Source organism: Schistocerca nitens, chromosome 3 (genome assembly GCF_023898315.1).
Source record: "Schistocerca nitens isolate TAMUIC-IGC-003100 chromosome 3, iqSchNite1.1, whole genome shotgun sequence".
Classification (NCBI taxonomy): Eukaryota; Metazoa; Arthropoda; class Insecta; order Orthoptera; family Acrididae; genus Schistocerca; species Schistocerca nitens.
The window spans coordinates 248435436-248459535 of record NC_064616.1 but is presented as its reverse complement, the minus strand read 5'-3'; the positions used below and the strand labels follow the sequence as shown (position 1 = coordinate 248459535).

General features: G+C 41.0%; 1 protein-coding gene across 3 annotated transcripts in view; it reads right to left on the bottom strand.

Annotated features, from left to right (window-relative positions):
* The window catches only part of LOC126248209 (protein ROP), a 94477-nt gene extending 77606 nt beyond the window's left edge, over nt 1-16871 (bottom strand). For all 3 annotated transcript variants that reach the window (XR_007545427.1, XM_049949022.1, XM_049949023.1), the window contains exons 1-2: nt 16781-16871; nt 550-687 (exon numbers count right to left, since the gene is read on the bottom strand). Coding sequence is in view for 2 of the 3 variants with exons in the window: in XM_049949022.1 (XP_049804979.1) it covers nt 550-687; nt 16781-16808 (166 nt within the window). In the remaining variant the exon portion in view is untranslated. The remainder of the gene's footprint in view (nt 1-549; nt 688-16780) is intronic.
* Nucleotides 16872-24100: the final 7229 nt, after the last annotated feature.

Here is a 24100-nt window from a genome sequence, read left to right as displayed (position 1 = left end):
ACTTAGAACTACTTAAACCTAACCAACCTAAGGACAGCACACACATCCATGCCCGAGGCAGGATTTGAACCTGCGACAGTAGCAGCAGCACGGTTCTGGACTGAAGCGCCTAGAACCGCTCTGCCACAACGACCGGCTCCTCCTACTTTCCCTTCACTCTCTATTCTAACATTGGGCAAATAAAAATTAAGATAAGAGTTAGAAGTCTCTGGCACTGTGATCAGAAGAGCTACAGCGCTATCTGAAATGCAAAAAGGGGGCAAAGAGAAAAGGTTAAAGTGTGCTTAAAAACCAATCTGTTTCTCCAAGAGTGATTTAAGGAAATCGAGGAAAATTAGAGCCGCCAAAGCCCACTGATGTGGAACCCATTCCTTCCAAGACAGAGTTGACTTCACCACACACCACTTGGCACCAACCAAATAAAGTAACCTGTTTATGATCCAGGAATCAAACATTTGACAAACATCAATAACAAAACGAGATTCATCTCGGTGTGCAGTTAAAGCTAAATGCTATTATGTAATAGATATAAGTTCATTTCATACTTACTTGTGATACCTTCAGCAGATATTTCATGCATTTTACAGCATGCTGACACCATCCTCATGGCAAGCTGATCAACAACTAGAACTCGCCACTCAATACCTTGTCCCTTTTTCTTGTTACGAATGACTTCATTCATAATTTCTGCAACAAGAACGTACTCAATTAATTTCTGAATTCATTCTCTCTCTCAACCCCCCCTTACACACACACACACACACACACACACACACTTTATATCAACAGTGCAAATAATTTAGTAGACTAAATCCATTTGCCACCAGGAATGATTCCCAATACTTTGTCAACAATCTCATTTCTCACTCATTAACATATCCTCACATTTATATGGAAACTGACCCATCTCATCCTCACAGCTTCTCTGTCCACATTACCATGCTCACCCCAATACAAGTCTGGTGGTTCTTACTCCACAGTTTTCTTTCCAGACTAATGTGTGTACTGAATTGGTTGAAATCATTTCAGAGTTTGGTTGGTTGGTTTAAAAGAGAGGGAGAAGGGATCAAACTGCAAGGTCATCGGTCCCTTGTTCCCGGTAAAATAATTAAACAAGGGAAAGATGATAAGAAAGATGTTCAGGGCAATAACAGGAGTAAGGAATAACAACCAACACTACTATGGACAAAACAGGAAAAGAAAGCAACAGAGAGAAGCAAGAAACAGGTAGAAGAGGTAAAAACAAGAGAGCAGATGACCGTGGCTTGCCGATCACGAGAATAAAAAGGAAAAGCAAGCCACAATGTGACACATTAAGACATCCACCCCAAAAGCATTAGAGAGGAGAACACAACAGGACAAAGGACATGCATTAAAACTTATATACAATGATAAAACCTACCAACACATATAAAATGTAAAACTAAATTAGCCGAGGCATTGTCAGCTAAAATTAATGGCAACGAGTCCAGTAACTGAAGAGTCTGTCGCAGGGCAGCCAAAGAAGGACAGCTCACCAAGATTTGGGCCACTGTCAGCCGGGCACCACACCGACACTGAGGTGGGTCATCACGGCGCAGGAGGTAGCTTTGTGTCACCCAAATGTGGCCAATGCGGAGCCAACAGAGAACCACAGAGTCCCCGCGAGAGGCCCGCATAGAGGACTGCCACACATTCGTATTCTCCCTAATGGCACGCAGTTTGTTGTGCATGCCAAGGTTATGCCATTTCATTTCCCAAAGCTGCAAAACCTTGCGGCGTAGTACTGAACACAGGTCAATTGCAGAAAAGCTAATCTCCATACGTGGTTTTCCACATAGCCTGTTTGGCCAGCCTGTCAGCAAGTTCGTTGCCTGCGATTCCGACGTGACCTGGGGTCCACACAAACACCACTGAACGACTGGACTGTTCCAGGCATAGATGGACTCCTGGATGGTCGTTACCAAAGGATGACAAGGGTAGCGCTGGTCGATAGCTTGTAGGCTGCTCAAGGAGTCAGTACACAGAAAAAAATGACTCCCCCAGGGCAAGAACGGATGTGCTCAAGAGCACGAAATATAGCAACCAGCTCAGCTGTGAAAACACTGAAGCCATCATGAAAGGAATGCTGTTCAATATGTCCTCCATGCACATATGCAAAGCTGACGTAAGCATCAGCCATCAAGCCGTTTGTGTAAACCGCTCTGCGGAGAGCAACGGGGTTAACTGAATTCTGTTCTGTAGAGCTGCAGCAGCGTACAGTGATCTGCACCCCAGTTGGTGTTGTTCAGGCAGTGGAGGGCATTGAGGTGCTGCCAGCACTTCCGCTTAAGCTGGCGAAGGTGAGGAAGCCAAGTCAATCAGGCATCGAAAACCAGTCCTAAGAATCAATATGTCTACATTACAGTGAGTGGATTGTCATTAAGGTAAAGTTCTGGTTCTGGGTGAATGGTAAAACACCGACAGAAGTGCATATCACACGACTTTGCAGCCAAAAACTGGAAACTGTGGGCTAGAGCCCATGACTGCACCTTGTGGATGGCTCCCTGTAGGCACCACTCGGCAACACCAGTTCTGGTGGAGCAGTACGAACTGCAGAAGTTCGTCTGCATACAGAGACAGTGAGATGGATGGCTCTACAGCTGCTGCTATACCATTAATGGCCACTAAAAAGAGAGAGATACTTAATACAGAGCCCTGCAGGACCCCATTCTCCTGGATTGGGAGGGGGGGGGGGGGGGGGGGGGGACTATGGGAGGCACCAACTTGAGACACGGAAAATATGAAGCGACAAGAAATTTTGGATAAAAATCTTGAGCGGGCCTCGGAGACCCCACTCGTATAATGTGGCAAGGATATGATGTCGCCAGGTAGTGTCGTACGTGTTTCGTAAATCAAAAAAGACAGCAACCACGTGTTGGCGTCTGGAAAAGGCTATTCGGATGGCAGACTCTAGGGACACAAGATTATCAGACGTAGAGCGACCCTGCTGGAAGCCGCCCTGACATGAAGCCAGTAGGCCACGTGACTCCAGGAACCAACCCAACCGCCGACACACCATACGTTCCAGCAGCTTACAAAGAACGTTGGTGAGGCTGATGGGTCGATAGCTATCCACATCAAGCGGGTTTTTACTGGGTTTGAGCACCGGAATGATGGTGCTCCCCCGTCATTGTGATGGAAAGACATCACATCAGATCCGGTTGAAGATCACGAGGAGATGTCGCTTGTAGTCACATGAAAGATGTTTAATCATCTGACTGTGGATCCGATCTGGCCCAGGAGCTGTGTCGGGGCAATGTGCAAGGGCACTGAGGAGCTCCCATTCTGGAAATGGGGCATTATAGGATTCACTGTAGCGTCTAATGAATGAGAGGACTCTCCTTTCCAGCTGCCGTTTGAGATTGCAAAAGGCTGGGGGGGGGGGGGGGGGGTAATTCTCCGATGCAGAGGCTCAAGCATAGTGCTCAGCAAACGGCTCGGCAATCACGTTTGCGTCAGTAGATAACACGCCCTTTATGTTAACACTGGGAACACCTGTTGGGGTCTGGTAGCCAAAAACACGTCTGATCTTTGCCCAGACTTGGGGAGATGACGTATGGCACCCAATGATCGAGACATATCTCTTCAAACACTGCTGTTTCCATCATTTGATAAGTTGGCGAATGCTGGTATGAAGCAGTTTAAAGGCTATGAGGTGCTCCAGAAAAAGGTGCCGCTTAGGCCACTGTAGAGCTTGCCAACACTCCTTAATTGCTTCAGCGACTGCTAGCTACCACCAAGGGACTGCCTTTCGCTGGAGACTCCCTAAAGAGCAAGGGATTGTGTTTTCTGACACAGAAACGATTTCTGTAGTCACCTGCTCAACCAACACTTCGGTTACCACGTGGGGAAGATTCAACAGTGACAGCAGAGGTGAAAGTTTTCCAGTCCACCTTGTTTAAAGCCCATCTGGGCATGCGTCCATGGGCCTGATGCTGAGGCAGTGACAGGAACATGGGGAAGTGGTCACTACCACACAGGTCATCATGTACTCTCCAGTGGATAGATGGGAGTAGTCCTGGGCTGCAAACGGATAAATCAATGGCAAGCGCGGTGCCACCCCACAAGGAGTTATGGGCACTAAAATCTCCCAAAAGTAGGAAAGGTTTTGGGAGTTGATCAATCAGTGCAGCCAATGCATTCGGGGGTACTGCACAATCTGAAGGAAGATATACGTTGCAGACAGTTATTTCCTGCATCTTCCTTATCCTGCATCTTCCTTATCCTGACAGCCACAGCTTCAAGAGAGGTTTGAAGAGGGCACAGGTGCACTGCGTATTGAGTTCAGGACAGACACAAACTTCATCTGAGACTATTATAGCTGCTACGGTTCCTGTAGTATCCTTTATAGCCATGGAGGGCAGAGGCCCACATTGCCAGTAACCAGGTTTCCTGGAGGGCAATGCAGAAAGCAGGTGTAAAGCTTAACAGTTGCTGCAGCTCAGCCAGGCATTGGGAAAAACTGCCATAATTCCACTGGAGGATGAGGTCACTGTAAGACTGGGAAGGCATGGAACATACAATGAGGCAGGTTACACCTCACAGTCACCTGCTGCCACTGATTTATTGCCTGAGCAGGCTATATTCAATGGGTATGAGGGTCCGGCGAGATCTAGGTCCTCAGTGGACACCAGAATCTCAACCTTATCCTCAGATGCAGAGCTTGTAGATAGCGTTGGTGTGGGTGCCACTACAATTCCCTTGGTCTTGGGGATCTTTTTGGATTTCTCTTGCTGCTCCTTGGGTTTACCTGGCTGAGAGGTCATCACTGATTCAGTCTCTAAGACTGAGGATGAGCATGAAGCCCTACAACCAGCTGCTTTTGGGCTCTTCAGCCACTAGCGAGTGTCTTCTTTCCCACTAGCAGAAACCTGGTAAGGGAGTGGCCCAAGGGACCCCTTCCTAGCAAGAAGAGCCATAGAAGACTTATTTATGCTTCTCCGGCTCAGAAGTGGGGGCTGTTATCCCCGATGGTTGGGGGGTGGGGGGACGGGTTGCTCCAGTAGGTGGTGCGGGAGGAACAGGGAGGGAACTGACCTCCCTCCCCCCTCCCCCATCAAGGGAGCAGGTGTAGTCTTCTGGTTCTGAGAGGCAAAAGGAATGAGAGGAGCTGATGGGGCGACAACTGTTCTCATATCGGCAGTGTAAGAGGTGGTCATAGCCACAGGATGTAGGCGCTCAAATTTCCTCTTAGCCTCAGTGTAGGTCAGTCAGTCCAGGGTCTCATATTCCATGATTTTCCTCTCTTCTGTAAAATCCTGCAGTCTGGTGAGCAAGGTGAATGATGCTCTCTGCAGTTGACAGAGATGGGAGATGGGGCACATGGAGTATTGGGATGTGATGGACGTCCACTATCTCGACATGTGGCACTGGAAGTACAGCGGGAAGACATATGGCCAAACTTCTAGCACTTATGGGGCCTGATGGTAACAGGAACATCCCCCCACTGCATCGGGGGAGCGATATATGGCTTCACGTCACAGCGGTAAACCATCACCTTAACCTTCTCGGGCAATGTCACCCTTGAAGGTCAAGATGAAGGCACCGGTGGCAACCTGATTATCCCTCAGACCCCGATGGACGCGCCACACAAAATGAACACCTTGCTGCTCTAAATTGGCACGCAGCTCGTGGTCAGACTGCAAAAGAAGGTCCTTGTGGAATATAATACCCTGGACCATATTTAAGCTCTTATCGGGCGTGATGGTAACAGGAACATCCCCCAAATTGTCACAAGCGAGTAATGCCCATCGCTGTGCAGAGGATGCTGTTTTTATCAAGACTGACCCAGAGCGCATTTTGGACAAGCCCTACACCTCCTCAAACTTGTCCTCCAAATGCTCCACAAAAAACTGAGGCACCATGGACATGAAAGATTCCCCATCAACTCTCGTACATACGAGGTACAGGGGTGAATAAGCTTCACTGCCATCCTTAGCCTGGCGTTCCTCCCATCGTGTGGCCAGGGAGGGGAACGATTTGGGGTCATATTTCTTAGCACTGAAGCTAGACTTTGCCCGCTTAGAGACTGCTGGCGGTGGACCACCACCAAGAGATGACGTACTACACTTCATGGCGTGTCATCCACCCTAATGCCAGCCACTCCGACCAACCCACGGCGCCACCCAACCTCAGCAAGGGCCACATGGCAGGATGGCCATTGCTGGGAGTCCCGATGCCCCAGAGAGATGGGCGTCTACTCCATGGCATACGTGGGGAGTTAACAGCGCAGGCATCAGCAGAGCGATGCCTGTGTTACCAGGGGGCTACAACCAACAAGGCACATGGCGGCCCCGCCACAATGGACTGGCTATCGTGCTGGATATGAGGTGCTAAGAAGTCTGTGGTCATCGTCGGTGCAGAAAGCAACAGTGCAAGGTGGAAAACACTCAGGAAGGTGTCCTCACCCAAGAGATGGAGAATGGGCGGGACTGCAATGCGACGACGAGAAAGTGGGCACAATGCACCATATAAGGCACCCTTCCGCAATTGGCTCGCTCTTCGGGAAACTTTTGAAGAATGGAGGTCAAACAGTACAGGGGACCATCACACAAAGGCTGAAATGTGAGACACTCCTTTTAGTCACCTCTTACAGGCAGGAATACCTCGGGCCTATTCTAACCCCCGGACCTGCAGGGGAGTTTAGGATAATATTTTACCCATGGCGTTTTCTGTGTACACACATGTCAAATACATTTCACATGTATACACAGTTCACATGTATGATTACACATATTTAACCTTTCTATCTCTGTTTCTCTTTCACATTGTTCAATGTTTATGAGAACCTATCTCCTGACTATGTGGTGTACAATGATATAATTTTGTAGGTAGCCTACAACCAGTGGTATATGTGCCTACTATCTGCAAAATGCTTTGGGAACAGAGTAGTAAAGAAGTAATAAATCATCATGCTTCATAGGGCAATTTTACCGCATGAACAGCAGAAATGCAGTAAGCAATAACCTTTTTCCCTTTTGCCATTTTGTGGGGTTGTCAGTGAGCAGAAGTTTTGTAAAGGTTTGAAATTACGTATAAAGTTTGCTGCAAGTCAGTAGGTGCTCTCACGCTCATACACTGGATAACTTAAGTACGGGTATTCACATATTGTGGGCAACACTGCTTTTCCACCCCCACCCCTATCCCTTTCATAGGTAAGTGGTTCTTAATCCCACAGCATTGATTTCCAGGCAGCACGTGATGTGTATGACATTTTGTTGGAATCGATCCTGTACTTCAGGAGAAGATGTGGACCATATGTACATCAATATTTATAATATGTATGGATAACAATGTCATTGCGAATGAAAGGAGGGAAGTATGGTGAAGGAAATCAGCCATGCTCTTTAAAAGGAACCATTCCAGCATTTGCCTGGAGTGATTTAGTGAAATCATGGAGAATATAAATCGGGCTGGTTGGATATGAACAGTAGTCCTCCCAAATGCACTTCTAGTGTGCTAAACACTGTGCCCCCACTCAGTCACTGTGAATGATTTAATGACATCTACGGAAATGACATTTGACGTGGAGGTCAAACACAGTGTGGCACTTGATGAAACATCTGCAAAGGAACAATCCTCCTACTGGAGAGAAAAAAAAAAAAATAGGAAAACTAAATTAGGACTAGACAAGGATATGTATGGAGAGTACAGTGCAATTCAACTCCCTACTCCACTTTAATATTATTTACAAATATGAATAGCAGCCTCAATAATATTACTCAACTAGCAGACTCTGGAATAAGCAAATAATTGTTTCCAACTGTCACCAAAATAACACCAAATTGTTATTTTTGCTATGCTAACAAGTTTGCTCCCAAATCAACCACCAATTAGGTTCCTACAACAATATGTGTTGAAAGGTTAAAATTGTTTTAGAAAATATATAATGCTGAGTATATGTAACACAAAACAATTTAGACAACAGTTTCCACACAACCATAACATCAGCCTGCTTTCTGCAGATGAGACCTGCATCAATTTTTGTTTACTATTTTGTATCTCCTGAATCACGAACACTATCGATCAAACTGCAACATTTTCCAATTACATCGGCTAGTGAATTTCAGAATTTTTGGGAGTTCAACCTTAAAGAAATTCTTTCAATACAACTTACAGGCTTCTTCTCAACATTCTCACGTAGAGAAAATGTGTTAGATAAATACAGTATCAAGTGTTCATATTTATAAATGCTTCTGTAAATTTACAAGTGATCATTTGTTACACACTTCATGTCAATGACTGAATCTCAATACACAATAAGAAGTGTATGGCTGAGGGCACTGACTAGTTCTACACTGTGATACTTCATCCTGTTCCAGTCATGTGAGACATGTGGAGAATGACTTTTTATATACATCTGTGCAAACTGATATTAATCTGATGTTACTGTCACAAGCTCAGCAGAAGACACACAAAAGGCCGAGAAATTCATTCTCTCTCTCTCTCTCTCTCTCTCTCTCTCTCTATCATCTCTATCTCTGATCTCTAAATACTTCTTGACCTGGCGTAAGTAGGTTTTCATGAAATATTAGCCAACATGTTATTTCTGAATTTGCAGCACTTCGGTTACATGTTTCTCTTCATAGGACAACCACAACTGGTATGTATATGATTCATGATTGATAACATCCACCACAATTTTTATTTATTTATTTTCCAATGAAAGGAAAGCACGACCAGGTTTCAGACAACAGTCCAACCTTCGCGAGAATGGAATGTACATACAATTAAACTAACGGGGTTAATACAGTGATACTCTGGTACACAAAATGTAAGTTAAGTATGAAATGTATTTTCTAAGCACCTAGAAAAGGAACTGTTGTCCTGAAATCTGGTTGTGCTTTCCTGTTATTGGAAAATAAAGTTTATTACTACTGCAGCAGATGTTATCAATCATGAACTTCTCTTACCGTTTTCTGCCACCCAAATAATCTTGTGATTACATTACATTAATACTTGTTCCATAACACATGAGTAGAACATTTCATAATGATGTGGAATGTGTCACATAAGGTTTCTTTATGCAAATTTATTTTCTTAGTTACAATTACTGCTTCATATCTAAAAATTTCTCTACTGAGTAGAAGGAGTTATTCAGAAAGTCTTTTAATTTGTTTTTAAATGTTGGTTGGCTATCTGTCAGACTTTTAATGTTATTCGATAAATGAGAAAGACTTTTGTGGCAACACAATTCACTCCTTTCTGTGCCAAAGTCAAATTTAACCCAGAATAGTGAAGATCGTCCTTTCTTCTAGTGTTGTAGTTAAGCATTTAGCTATTATTTTTGAATTGGAAAGGGGTTGTTAATAACAAATTTCATAAGTGAATATATGTACTGTGAAGGTACTGTGAATATCCCTAGTTTCTTAAATAAATGTCTGCAAGGTGATCTTGGGTGGGTTCCAGCTATTATTCTGATTACGAATTTTTGTGCAATGAGTACTTTTTCTCTCTATGATGAATTACCCCAAAATATGATGCGATAAGAATGCAGTGAATGAAATTAGGCATAACAGGCTAAATTACTGATACGTTTATCACCAAAACTTGCAATAACCCTAATAGCATAAGGAGCTGAACTCAAACATTTCAGCAGATCAGTGTGTTTCTCCCAAATCAGTTTCTCATAAATGCACACACCCAGAAATTTAGAATATTCTCCTTAGCAACAGGCTTCTGCTCAAAGTCTATATTTATCAATGGTGTTATGAAATTTACTGTACAGTCCTGTCTATACTGTCTCTTCTCAAAATTTAGTGCAAATCCTTTTGCAGAGAAAAAATAATTTCCTGAAAGACATCACTTATAAATTTCCTCACCCAATTTTTGTTTGTTGGGTGTTGTAAGAGAACTAGCTCTGTATCTTCATGAATATAGATGGCAAATCATTAACATATATTTAGAACAGTAAGGGATCCAAGACGACATTGTGGGACACCATTCTTAATTCCTCTCCAGTTAGAGGACTCCGCTGAATTTTGCAGACTATTTGTACCATTAATTTCAACCTTCTGCATTCTTACAGTTAAATATGAATTAAACCCTTTGAGCACTATCCCACTCACATCACAACACTTAAGGTTATCTAGAACAATGTAATGTTCCACACAGTCAAAAGCCTTCGAGAAATCACAAAAAATCTCAACAGATGTTTGGTTATCCAGGGCATTTAATATTTGATCAGTGAAAGCATATAAAGCATGTTCTGTTCAAAAGCCTTTCTGAAAACCAAACTGACATTTTAATAGTACTTCCTTTTTACAAATATGTGAAGCTACTCTTGCATACATTACTTTTTCAAGAATTTTGGATAAAACTTCCATAAGCAAGATTGGGCAGTAGTATTTAGCACATCAGACCCATAACACTTTTTTGCAATGGTTTAACAATAGCGTATTTCGGCCTATCCAGAAAAATGTCGTTTCAGTGAGCTATTAAATATGTGACTGACAATCCCACTTATCTGTTGGAAACAAGCTTTTGGTGTTCTGTTGGAAATGCCAACTCCATGCAAACTTTTGGTTTTGAGTGAATTTATTACTTTCCTAATTTCGGTAGGAGAGGTGGGTTTAATTTCAATTTTATCGACTTGCACAGGTCTTACCTCTTCCTTGCATTTTCTAATAAACAGCTGGATCCTGTTTTCTTTACAACACTTAATAAATGACTATTAAAAATATTTTCTACTTTTGACTATTTGTTAAACTTTTCATTGAGTTTGACAGAAATTTTAACAATATCCAAATAATTTTAATTTTATTATTAGAGGTGCTGATCTCAGACATAATGCACATACACTATGCGATCAAAGTGATTCTAACACCTCCAAAAACATATTTTTCATATTAGGTGCATTGTGCTGCCACCTACTGCCAGGTACTCCACATCAGTGACCTCAGTAGTCAGACATCGTGAGAGAGCAGAATGGGGCACTCCGTGAATCTCTCAGACTTCGAACGTGATCAGGTGATTGGACGTCACTTGTGTCATATGTCTGTATGTGTGATTTCCACACTCCTAAACATCCATAGGTCCACTGTTTCCGATGTGATAGTGAAGTGCAAAAGCAAATGGACACATACAGCACAAAAGCATACAGGCCGACCTCATCTGCTGACTGATAGAGACCACTGACACTCGAAGAGGGTCATAATTTGTAATAGGCAGACATCCATCCAGACCATCACAGAGGAATTCCAAACTGCATCAGGATCCACTGCAAGTACTATGACAGTCAGGCGGGAGGTGAGAAAACTTGGATTTAATGGTCAAGCGGCTGCTCATAAGCCCCACATCATGTCGGTATATGCCATATGATGCCCCACTTCGTGTAAGGGGCATAAACATTGGAAAAACATTGTGTGGAGTGACAAATCATGGTACACAATGCGGCGATAGCAAATGCCCGGTGAACGTCACCTGCCAGCATGTGTAGTGCCAACTGTAAAATTCGGAGTAGGTGGAGGTGTTATGGTGTGGTTGTGTTTTTCAAAAAATGGTTCAAATGGTTCTAAGCACTATGGGACCTAGCATCTGAGGTCAGCAGTCCCCTAGATTTACAACTACTTAAACCTAACTAACCTAAGGACATCAGACACCTCCATGCCCGAGGCAGGATTCGAACCTGCGACCGTTGCAGCAGTGCGGTTCTGGACTAAAGCGCCTAGAACCGCTAAACCACATCGGCCGACTGTGTTTTTCATGGAGGGGGATTGCACCCTTTGTCATTTTGCGTTGCATTAACGCAGCACAGGCCTACACTGATGTTTTAAGCACCTTCTAGCTTCCCAGTGTTGAAGAGCAATTCAGGAATGGCAATTGCATCTTTCAACAGAACCGAGCACCTTTTCATAATGCATGGCCTGTAATGGACTGACCTGCACAGAGTCCTCACCTGAATCCTATGGTACACCTCTGGGATGTTTTGGAATGCTAACTTCATGCCAGGCCTCACTGACTGACATCAATACCTCTCCTCAGTGCAGCACTCCCCGAAGAATGGGCTGCCATTCCCCAAGAAACCTTCCAGTACCTGATTGAACGTGTGCCTGCGAGTGTGGAAGCTATCGTCAAGGCTAAGGATGGGCCAAAACCATACTGAATTCCAGCATTACCGATAAAGGGCACCACGAATTTTCAAGTCATTTCAGCCAGGTGTCCGGATACTTTTGATCACATAGTGTACTTCTGGGATACTTTTGATCACATAGTGTACTTCTGGACTTTTTAGTAACTCCTCTTAATATAGTGCAGTAGTCCTTATAATATTTGAATGTTTCTGGGCCAGTCTCTTCCTAACGGTAAAATACATTTTCCTTTCTGTTTACAAGATATTTTATCCCTTTAATACAACACAGCTTTTTAGATGGTTTCTTACAATTATGTTTCACTGCTTTCTTAGAGAAACAGTTTTCAAATATACTCACAAAGATATCATGAAATTTATTAAATTTTGAATTACGATCAGGTTCCTTGTACACCTCATCCCAGGCTAATTGCTGCAAGCTTTCCCTAAAATTTGCAATTGTTAAATCGTTAACTGAATGCACTATTCTATAGGACTGTTTTACATTACTGTATGTCATATACCATTTAACTAGCTGTGCATTACGACCAGGACCACTCTTAATGGGAAACGTATTCATTTAATTAAATTAAATTTATCGTGGTCTATTAAGACCATCTATCAGTGTGCTGCTTTCCTGTACTACCCGAGCTGCAACACTAATGTCAAATTGAAAGAATGAAGTAGTACTTCAAGGGCATTCTTTCTATCAGACTCTTTCAGAAAACCTACTTTGATATCCCCCACACTTTGTTGTCCTTTGTTGCACATGTTTGAGGTCATCTGATAGTCCAGCCTTATAGTTTAGGTCCATGAATCATACTCGCAACAACTAAATATGGTGCAGAATGTGTCAATAGGTTTACAAAGAAGATCTTTTCTCCACAAAAATGTGGCTGGACGTTTATATAACTTGAGTATAGATGGTGGTGGTCAAATATTTTTTTTATAGATAGCCCCTGTGCATGAGTAAGTGTAAACTGTGGATAGTGTAGGAACTTTAAGTTCCTAGTGTTCTATTTATGAATGCTATTATTTTCGAACTGTGCCCAATTCTTCACAACAAACTTTGTATGAGGGTAAATGTGCTGCGAGGTTGTGGTTAATGTATAATTCTTTACAAAATATTCCCTACATTAAGTTGGAGGACAAACATCAGACAGTCTTAACAGCATGTTTGTGTGTCATGAATACTGTGCAGAAATTACTCCATATGATATAAATGGAAGTACTCAAAGAAAATTAATTCTTTAATGCTTTCATCACCAAACACAGCAACTACATTTTCAGTAAATGTTGCTCAAAATGAAACTAGTGTTTTAGCTGTTCTATAACATGTTATTTCACATTCAAATTATGATTAACATGCATATCTCGCAATTTCCTTCCCCCCATGCTGTATTACAATAAATGTACAAAACTGAATGAACTACATTAGCTAAGCAAATTACATACAATTTTCTGAGAACCACTAAATAATAGGCTACTTTTGAATGTTGATTTACATATTTGTAGAAGCACCGTACCAGTATCCAAGCCATTCATCTAAGTCTGCTGTTTTCTTTACTGACAACACAGCCAATGTGATGTTCCATTTCATGTAGTTAAATGTGCAGCAAGATTTGTCCATAGGTTTTGTCTTTACAGTCATATGCAAGAAGTGCACTTCATATTGTCACTGAGTCACATTCTTATACCACTGATCATTCACAAAAGAAGTAGGCAGACCAATATTTTTTGACTGCAAGGTATAACATTTCATACAATATATCTCACACACATTTGGCTTGTATTAAGCAGATGAATACTATGATGGTAAAATGATCCTCATAAAAATACTTTAATTTCTGAAATGAAACATACCAAATTTTTTACTCTTCCAGAAATTGTAAACATTTCTTCTGACTTTCCCTACTACTCTATTGTGTTAAATATTTTGTACAAAATACTACACAGTTTGATGATGGCTCAAGTCACGTGCAAATTCCATCAGTATAGATTTTTGAGTTAAATGTGAGGCACTACAATGTGGGAAAATTATTTCTGTACAGGAATGACCCTTATCTTAGAGATAGTTCACACACCTTCTGATAAATTTTTAGTAAGAACTGTCAGGTAATTATGTTATTTGTATCAATGACTTTCCAGACAGTATAAGACAGAGAGGAAAAGTACTCTTTTCTGATAACAGCAAAATCACAGATGCTGATAAGACACTTATTAGAGAAAGCAAATGAAACCCTGAAGGAAACGACAATAAAATTTCATTCATTCATTTACAATTGAGCAGTATGCAACATATTAACAATGAACATAAAGAAAAACAGTATGCACTTCAGCATAAACAAGGAAAACAATTCTTGTTCATTAAGCATAAATAAACCTATAGACTGTGTTTTTAGTGATGAATACCGACTGTCAGTTAACATGGAATGAACACACACAGATTCTGGCAAAAAAAGCTGCCATCAATATGTTTCACTACTGGGGTTTTATTGTCAGTTTATAACAGCCAACATCTTGTAGTCACATACTATGTACATTTAATTCTTAAATATGAATTTCTTTTCTGGGAATCAAAGGAGAAAAACAGTTTTTAAACTGCAGAAAAGAGCCACAAGAATAACAACCAGCAGTGGTAATCATGCTTGGTGTAAAGAGCTACTTTAACAACACTGGGCATCCTCACTGCTCCAAGTGATTACATCTAGCAATCTGTGGTGCATGGGAAAACATGAAGCACAGCTGAGTGCCTGCACATCTAGAGCCAGTTTTGCAAACTGCAGTTAGTGCAAGACACACCGCAGCATCTTCATGGTCCAGAAACCAGCAATGGGTGTTTTATTGAGTGTTCAGTAATGAAGAGCAAATCTCTGCTTTATATTATAAGTTATCTGAAGCAAATTGTGTGTAAACCAAAGAACACAGTACAAAAGAGTGACCAAATCAGGTGGTGCAGCTGTTAAGACACTGACCTCATACTTGGGAGGATGGATTTTGTTTTGTCTGGCCATCCTGATTTAGGTTTTCCCAGATCACCTCAGGCACACGCCAGGATGGTTCCTTCAAGGTAACAGCCCAACATCTGTCCTATCATAAAGCGCACTTACATATTCTATGTATTTTGAGATATTGATTTTCATTGCATTACCTTGACAATTCCTGTATCATTGAGAGAGAACCCTTCGATGAAAAAATAAAAACGTTTGTGCATCTCAAACATTTCAGTCACCTGCCTAATTCTCAGCTTATGTATTACACATCTAACCTCGACATAAAAATATTATGCAAAGCTGCAAAAATAAAACTGCTGATGCATGGGGAAAAAAAATCTTACAGACTAACGAGCCATTCCCCAAGGGGAAGTGAATCTTGTAAAATTTAACAAGTGCATGCTCTAAATATGTCAATTAAGAAATTCAAATTCCAGAACTATTTTCATGAGAGTCACTGTTCATTAACATTAAACTGCCATCACACAAGGTCCATGGCATTATAGCCATCTCAGTTGAATGTTATCAAAGGCATAAGGCATTACAGTAACAATGACATCTACAGACAAAATTTCCCATCACTTGGCAATAATTCAACTGGTTACACTGTTCAGCTAACAGTTACAACTACTGAATGACATATGTTATACCTTTTAAAGACAAGCTAATGATCATATTCTAACGGAAAATGAAGTTCGTGGATGAATCATCACTAACAGAGAATTTCACCGAATTGATCCTGCTTAAATAGCAAATTATTTTACACCCAGAACAAACATTCCAACACTCAACATTCTTATACAACAAAAAGGAAATTAATAAGACACCCGCCCTCTCCCTCTCTCTCTGCTCAATTGCTGCAGAGCCACACACAATGTACATTTATCATAAGCAAGTCTCCTAACTCCTGTGATATTTACTATAGGCATCGTGCAACACCCCAGTCTGAAGTTAAAGTTCAAATGTAAATATTAGTGAAAATGCCAAACATAGTAGCAACTTCTGTATTTTCCATTATTAAAAATAAATTTACAAACTCTTCATTACATTTTCAATATACCACATTAGAATACTATCACCGTATCGCAAATTTTACAAGTGTAAAATCTTTGTGCAGGAAGGGCTTGGCGAAGTATAGTCATTTGAAAACATGATTCAACAAATTATGTTGACATTTCACTTCGCATATATCACTTAGTGCCTCGTTACAATAGTTGGTAGTATATAATGACAATGCAAACGCATTAGTCTTCAAAAGGGGTCAGTCAGTAAGTAATCACCTGTAACATTCACTGTTATTTCGAGTAAGATATCACAAAGGTATATTAGTCCTGTATTTAAAATACGTATAACGACAGAGTCTCCTTAATGATTTACCGATGCTATAACCAGAAACGGGGTTGACATTTAAAAACAGTAAAATTAGATGTCACAGTGTGGCTAGCTAGAAAATTTCCGTAACATTTGGTACTAACGTTAGACATTTTTCGAATGCTTAGCTACTTCAACTTTTGTTTAACAATTAATGTCGTTTTATCAATGATTGATCCTACACGCCCACTTCACTTCGGCATTAGCTGCTTCAAGCTTCACTATTTAAGTCGAAATATACAATGTCTGTAATGCTACGGTATCAGACTTCACAACAGTGCAATATATCTGCTACGATTAATTAATTTATAAATTCTGTCTTACTTACTTTGTCCAACCACGGCTTTCAGCGCCATTTTGCTACACTCAATCGAAACGTCAAACGCCCCTTCCCGTGCCTACAACAGGGCAGGCTCCAGTTTTAACACTGAAATGTTGGCAACGCGCCAGCAAAGATAATATTCAAAGAGAGCACAATACTATTTAACATCACTGACATAAGCAAGGGTCCTCATCTTAGCTTTCATTTTACTTTAGTGAGTGGCAAGTTTCGTGACATTCAGCCAGAGCTAATTGACTACGAAGCGATTCACTATGACCATAGTCAACCGAAGGCTGACGAAACAAAAACCAAAACAAAAGAATCGTCGTGGTATACGCCTATGAATACTGCATTTTAGCAGCACGCTCTCATTAGCTCTTGCAGTATATATTTTTTAATAAGTGTGTGTTCCAAACAAACCAATCGACTTAAATTTGAAAATCTGTGCGATTTATTTCTCAAATTTGTCACTTCTGTGAGATGACTATTGAAAAATGAAACTTGTCAATTTCTCATCCAAAAGCGGAATTAGTAAATCCCACTGCCAGAGTGTAAGCCAGTGAAGATTAGTGAGCGCACGGTGTACACTGCCAAACTAAAATGATGAATGTGTATAATTGTTGTAATGTGAAGCTGAATATGCGAATTTGTGCGGACATCAAGGAGTGATTAATCGTGTTTTTATCTCATTCAGATCATATTAAGAAAATCTTGGATTGAGATTGGGTATTCATCTAAGGGTGATTAAATTAAGGTTTGACCGAATTAAGATGAGCCTGTGATATGTTATGTGTACAAATATAATTGAAACTGCTTGTGTCCTGACAACATCTATACAGTGGAAACTGTCTACATATGAATAAATAAATAAATTTCAGGAGATGTCAGTGCTAGAATTGTCGAGCAGCGTCCTTTAGAAGTTCGCAAAATGGGACTGCATGTTATGCTAATAGCTCATTTGTAGCCCACTGATGTCCTTTGGAAATGTACAGAGATACCATATCCTCTAATATGATACCATAGGACATACTTGATGCAAAATAATTCAGATGCATTGGAGAATATTCTGATGGCATAGATGACAGCACTCACACCATTAAGATTCTATAACCATGTGTTTTTATTTCGCATTAGACACCATTGAATAGTTCTGGCTTAACAATAACCACAAATAAAAACATAATAACCAATAAAAGCAACAAAAGGAAACTTTATAGCTGAATGTTCAGGTTTTTCAACCACTTGATTGCATTGGAGCCATATTGGCGCTACACATTGCTGTGGAAATTATGATCACTCCGATTTCCAATCAGCTTCAGGATTGAGAGGCATTGATTGAGAGACATATGGTGGTTCCATAGACTGGTTAGCAAGATTTCAGCTAGACTGTAAAACCTAAGTGGATCATACTGTGCATGGGGAGAGACTGATTCTTTTGTGCTCTTGTTCACAGCTGCTCTAGAGATTGTTGTATTTTTTTGTGAGGTGGAGTGGTACTGCTTAGCACTGGTAGCCACCGTTTAGGAGTAGCCAGTATTGTAACTATTACTATATGCATAGCCTGTTGAAGCTGAGTATTCTCTAGATAACTGTGGGAATTATGGAGCTATGTGATTGAACAATACTCAGCTCATGAACCAATCAGCCCCAAAACTGACACACTCAAAGGGATTGTGTCGATTCTCCACAAATATGCACTCACCCACTCAACAGATTATTATGGTTTTTCGCTTGTCCATCTGTTTTTGGGAGACAGTGTCAGAAGGTAAATCTCTGAATATTATCTGTAGACAGTAGTTTCCAAATTTATTATTCAGATGGAATATTGCAACACTTCTCTTAAGGGTCTGGCCTGAGCTTTCGCCACCTCAAATACTTCTTCAATGCAAATAGTTCCTCTGTCATATATTACTTCTGTCTTTGACATATTGGTTTGATACATGTATATTTTGTTGTGAGACCATTACCAGCAGTTTCTGAGTATACGATTTGTTAAATATAACAATGAGAACTGAGCTTTGGAGCCGGCCATTGTTCACGGTATGACCAAACTTGGGACAGGTGGTTATTTACAAAAAAACCACTCCATCGTCGGGCCACGAGTGGCCTACCGGGACCATCCGACCGCCGTGTCATCCTTGGTGGAGGATGCGGATATTATATATATATATATATATATATATATATATATATATATATATATATATATATATATATATAAGAGATTAGTTTATGTCTACTCCATTCCAATATGCATCTGCAAAAGGACTCAAGGCAGCGTTTAGTATCTGGTCTACAACATCTGAGTAGTTTGATTTTGGAAGTGATGAATAGCACTGTGGTTAGCACACTGGTATTCACATTCAGAAAGACAGTCGTTTGCATTACAGTCTTGTCAGCCTGTTTAAGGTTTTGTATAGTTTCCCTAAATCGATTAAGGCAAATGCAAAGATGTTCCTTTTAACAGGACAGGGACGATTTTCATCTATGTCCTTCCCCCAAACCAAGCATGTGCTCAGTCTCTGATGACTTAATCGCCAACTGGACGTTAAACTCTAATCTTACTTTCTTCACTTTATAAGTTTTTCAAGCATTCTTGCACTACTCAAGAAGTAATGTTTGACACTTGTGTTATGTCGCTGAGTCACTCGTTTCACTGTATGCAGTTCAATTTCGATCTTGATCATTATCTGGTGTTGTCCAAGAAGTTGAGAAAGATGGTTTGCTGGGAATCCAAGATTAACTATTGCTTAGTTCCTCGATTTTGTGAACAAAGAGTTTAGTTTCATAATGGAAGACCAGGGTTTCCTATGGGAAAGGGAGAAATTTTTACTGTCGACAGTTTTCGTCCACTTACCTTTCCCAGCATGATCCAGCTAATTTAGAAGTTCTGAAGCTGCTTCTTCACATTTAGCAACAAGTCTGTGTGTCTTCTCATTCGATCCTGAAATGTAAGATGTACGCAGTTCTTATGGGATGCTTCTCTTGGTTACTGCTTAAATCATCCCACAAAACTTTCCATAACTCTAAGGAAGTGGCTTAATCGATCTCATGTTATCAGTAGTGTTTTTTTTCCTTTTATTGGATGTCTCAGTCGGCTTTATGGAAATTCCATCGATGTTTGGTAATATATCATGCATCAGAGATCAGGACCCCAGTTCTATAAATAATGGATCTGTGTTAAGTGTGGCAAAAGTCATTTAACATTCTCCTCCAGATTCGTGAAGACGGCGAGATTAAACTTGGAAAAATGAAAAAAGGGACCATTAGAGATGTCCTGCTTCCAATAAACTGAGTGAAATGTACCACTGCCATTGACTTCATGTCCAAGGATTACATGGTTCATTTCCGCCCATTCTGAGAGTAATAAAACATGGGAAAGTATTGGCACCTACAAGCAACACCAGAAGAAGTACAAACAGTTGATAAGACAAGAAAATGCCAAATCAGTCAATGGGAGTATTTCCAACGCAACAAATAAAATGAAAACATCCTGGGATATATTTAACTCTGAGAGGGGCAACGAAAAATATACACAGAGAACAAATGTAATAGAAAGTATGAAAGTGAGTAACAAAATCATTACTGATAAAACAGTAATTACTAACGTCTTCAATAATAACTACATAGATACATCTATATCTATAATCTGCAAACCACCGTGAGGCACATGGCAGAGGCTACATCCCATTGTACTGGTTATTTGGGTTTCTTCTTATTTCATTCATGTATGAACCACAGGAAGAATGTTTGTTTGAATGTCTCTGTGCGTGCATTAACTATTCTAATCTTATCCTCACGATCTCTATGTGAGCGATACATAGGGGAATGTAGTATATCTCCAGAATCATCATTTAAAGTCAGCTCTTGAAACATTGTTAATAGACGTTCTGGCGATAATTCACGTCTATCTTAAAGAGCCTTCCAGTTCAGTTTCTTCCGTATCTCTGTGACACTCTCCCACAGGTTAAACAAACCTGTGGCCATTCATACAGCCTATCTCTGTATACATTCAATATCCCCTGTTAGTCCTATTTGGTACAGGTCCCAACCACTTGAGCAGTATTCTAGAAAAGTCGCAGAAGTTATCTGTAAGCAATCTCTATTGTAGACTGATTGCACTTCCCAAGTATTCTACCAATAAACCGACGACTAGCACCTGCTTAACCCATGACTGAATCTATGGGATCATTCAATCTCAAATCCCTACAAAATGTCACGCCCAGCTATTTGTATGAGTGCCGATTCCATTAGTGACTCATTGATATTATAGTCATAGGACGCTAAGTTTTTTCGTTTTGTGAAGTGCACAATTTTTTATTTCCGAACATTTAAAGCGAGATGCCAATCTTTGCACCAATTTGAAATCTTATCGATATCTGACTGAATATTTATGCAGCTTCTTTCAGATAGCTCTACATTATAGATAACTGCATCATATGCAAAAATTCTGACGTTACTATTAATATTGTCTTCAAAGTCATTAATATACAACATGAACAGGAAGGGCCCCAACACACCTCCCTGGGGCACACCTGAAGTTACTTCTATATCTGATGATAACTCTCCATCCAAGATAACATGCTGTGTCCTCCCTACCAAAAGCCTTCAATCCAGTAACAAATTTCACTTGATACCCCATACTTTTGACAATAATCATAAGTGTGGTACTGAGTCAAATGCTTTTGAGAAATCAAGAAATTCTGCATCTACCTGACTTCCTTGATCCATGGTTCTCAGATCTCATGTGAGAAAAGTGCGAGTTGGGTTTCACACAATCGATGTTTTCGGAATCCATGCTGGTTGGCACTGAGGAGGTCATTCTGTTCAAGATACCTCATTATGTTTGAGATCAGAATATATTCTTAGATTCTACAACAAATCGATGTCAAGGATATTGGACAGTCGTTTTGTGGATCACTTATACTACCCTACTTGTAGACAGGTGCTTTTTTCCACAAACTGGGCATTGTTTTTTGTTTGAGGGATCTACAATAGACCATAGTTAGAAGAGGGACTAAATCAGCAACTGATTCAGTATAGAATCTGACAGAGATTCCATCAGGCCCTGGAGAGTTGTTCAGTTTTAACAATTTTAGCTGTTTCTCAATACCACTGACACTAAGTCGTATTTCATTCATCTTTTCAGTGATACAAGGACTAAATTGAGACAATTCTCCTGGGTGTTCTTTCTTAAAGAAACGTTTGCAAATGCTGTTAAGCAGTTCAGCTTTTGCTTTGCTACCCTCAGTTTTAATTCCTGTCTCATTCGCTAGTGACTAGACGCAACATTTGGTGTCACTAACGGCCTTTACATATGATCGGAATTTCTTTGGGTTTTATGAAATACCATGTGACAGTATTCTACTACGGTAGTCATTGAAGGCATCACGAATTGCTCTTGTCAGCCAATCATGTTTCATTCACCACCTCTCTATCTATAGCTCTACACGTTGTTTTACATCAATTATGCAGTAATTCTGTTTCATTAGAAGTTTCTTTCCAATTACTGTGTACTATGGAGGCTCCCTCCCACTTTGAACATTTCTGCTGGGCACATATCTATTCATTGTGTGGTTAACTATTCCTTTAAACGTGAGCCATAGTTCCTCTACATGTTCCCGCCCTGTGCTGAAAGTTTCAAGTTCATCACTCAGATATGATACTACTGGTTTTTTATCTAGTTTACTGAACATATGTAGCTTTCTGTTTGTTTTAGTTGTCCTTTGTACTTTAATCATTATTGTTGCAACAACCAAGTTATGGTCACTGATTCCAGTTTGGATGTGGACATCCTCAAAGAGGTCAGGTCTATTTGTTGCCATTAAACTCTCCGTCCGAACAGGCCTTGGAAGGCTCGGCGGTACTGACCGGTTGCCGTGCCATCCTCAACCTACAGGCGTCACTGGATGCAGATATGAAGGAGCATGTGGTCAGCACACCGCTCTCCTGGCCATATGTCAGTTTACGAGACTGGAGCCGCCACTTAATCAAGTAGCTCCTCAGTTTGCCTCACAAGAGATGATTGCATCCTGCTTGCCAACAGTGCTCGGCAGACTGAATGGTCACCCATCCAGCGCTTGACTTTGGTGATCTGATGGGAACCGGTGTTACCACTGCGGCAAGGCCATTGGCATTTGTTGCCATTAGGTCTTACATATTTCCATCATGAGTGGGGTTCCGTACTATCTCTTCTAGGTAGTTTTCAGAGAAGGCATTTAGGAATATTTCATAGGATGCCTATCACGCCACCACTAACAAAATTGCAATTTTCCCAATTAATTGTTCAATGATTAAAGTCTCCAAGGATGATTACAGTAAGGGTTGGGGTTGTTTTTGGGGAAGGAGACCAGACAGCGAGGTCAGCAGTCTCATCAGGTTAGGGAAGGATGGGGAAGGAAGTCAGTCGTACCCTTTCAAAGGAACTATCCCAGCGTTTGCCTGGAGCGTTTTAGGGAAATCACAGAAAACCAAAATCGCCGTGGGATTGAACCGTGATCCTTCTGAATGCGAGGCCAGTGTGCTACACACTGTGCCACCTCGCTCGGTGATTGCAGTAAGACTGCGGAACTTACATACAAGTGAACTGAGGTTTTCTCTGAAGTTTTCATTTGCATCAGGAGATGAATCTGGTGGGTGATAGAATGATCCAATTATCATTTTATGCTGGGCCCTGATACTGAGTCTATCCCAAACAGTCTCATATGCAGCTTCAATTTCTATCTCGCTGGATTTGAGTTTCTTGCCTACTGCGACAGGTACACCAACTCCATTTCCCATTTGTCTATCCTTTCGATATACTTTTAAACTGTCCCTAAAAATCTCACAGCTGAATTTCAGGATTAAACCAGATTTCAGTTCCTAGTGTTATGTGAACTTCACTGTTTTCCATGAGCGCTGCAAATTCTAGCACTTTGTTGCGAATGCTACAGCAGTTTACGATTAAGATTTTAATACTCTCACCTCTGGAAGCATTTCCTTCGATCGTGCACATACATATGGGTTTCCTGCAGCTATCGTTATCTCGACTGGATGGAGAATTGCTTACTCTAAAAGATCCTCATATGTACCCCACACATAGACAGCTATCTGAGTAGCAGCCTCTGATGTGTAGTGCATTCCTGACTCAGTTAGGGGGCCCTATAGTTCTCAACCTTCTGGTGCTAATTCAGGAAGTCGCAGCCTAGCTTATCACAGAACCTTCAGAGTCTCTGGTTCAGTCCTTCCACTCGACTTAGAACCAAAGTACCATGATCAGTTCTAGAGACAGTGCTGCAAATTGTGAGCTTCGTTGAAGCTCCATGTCCAAGGTTGGTCTTCTCATCT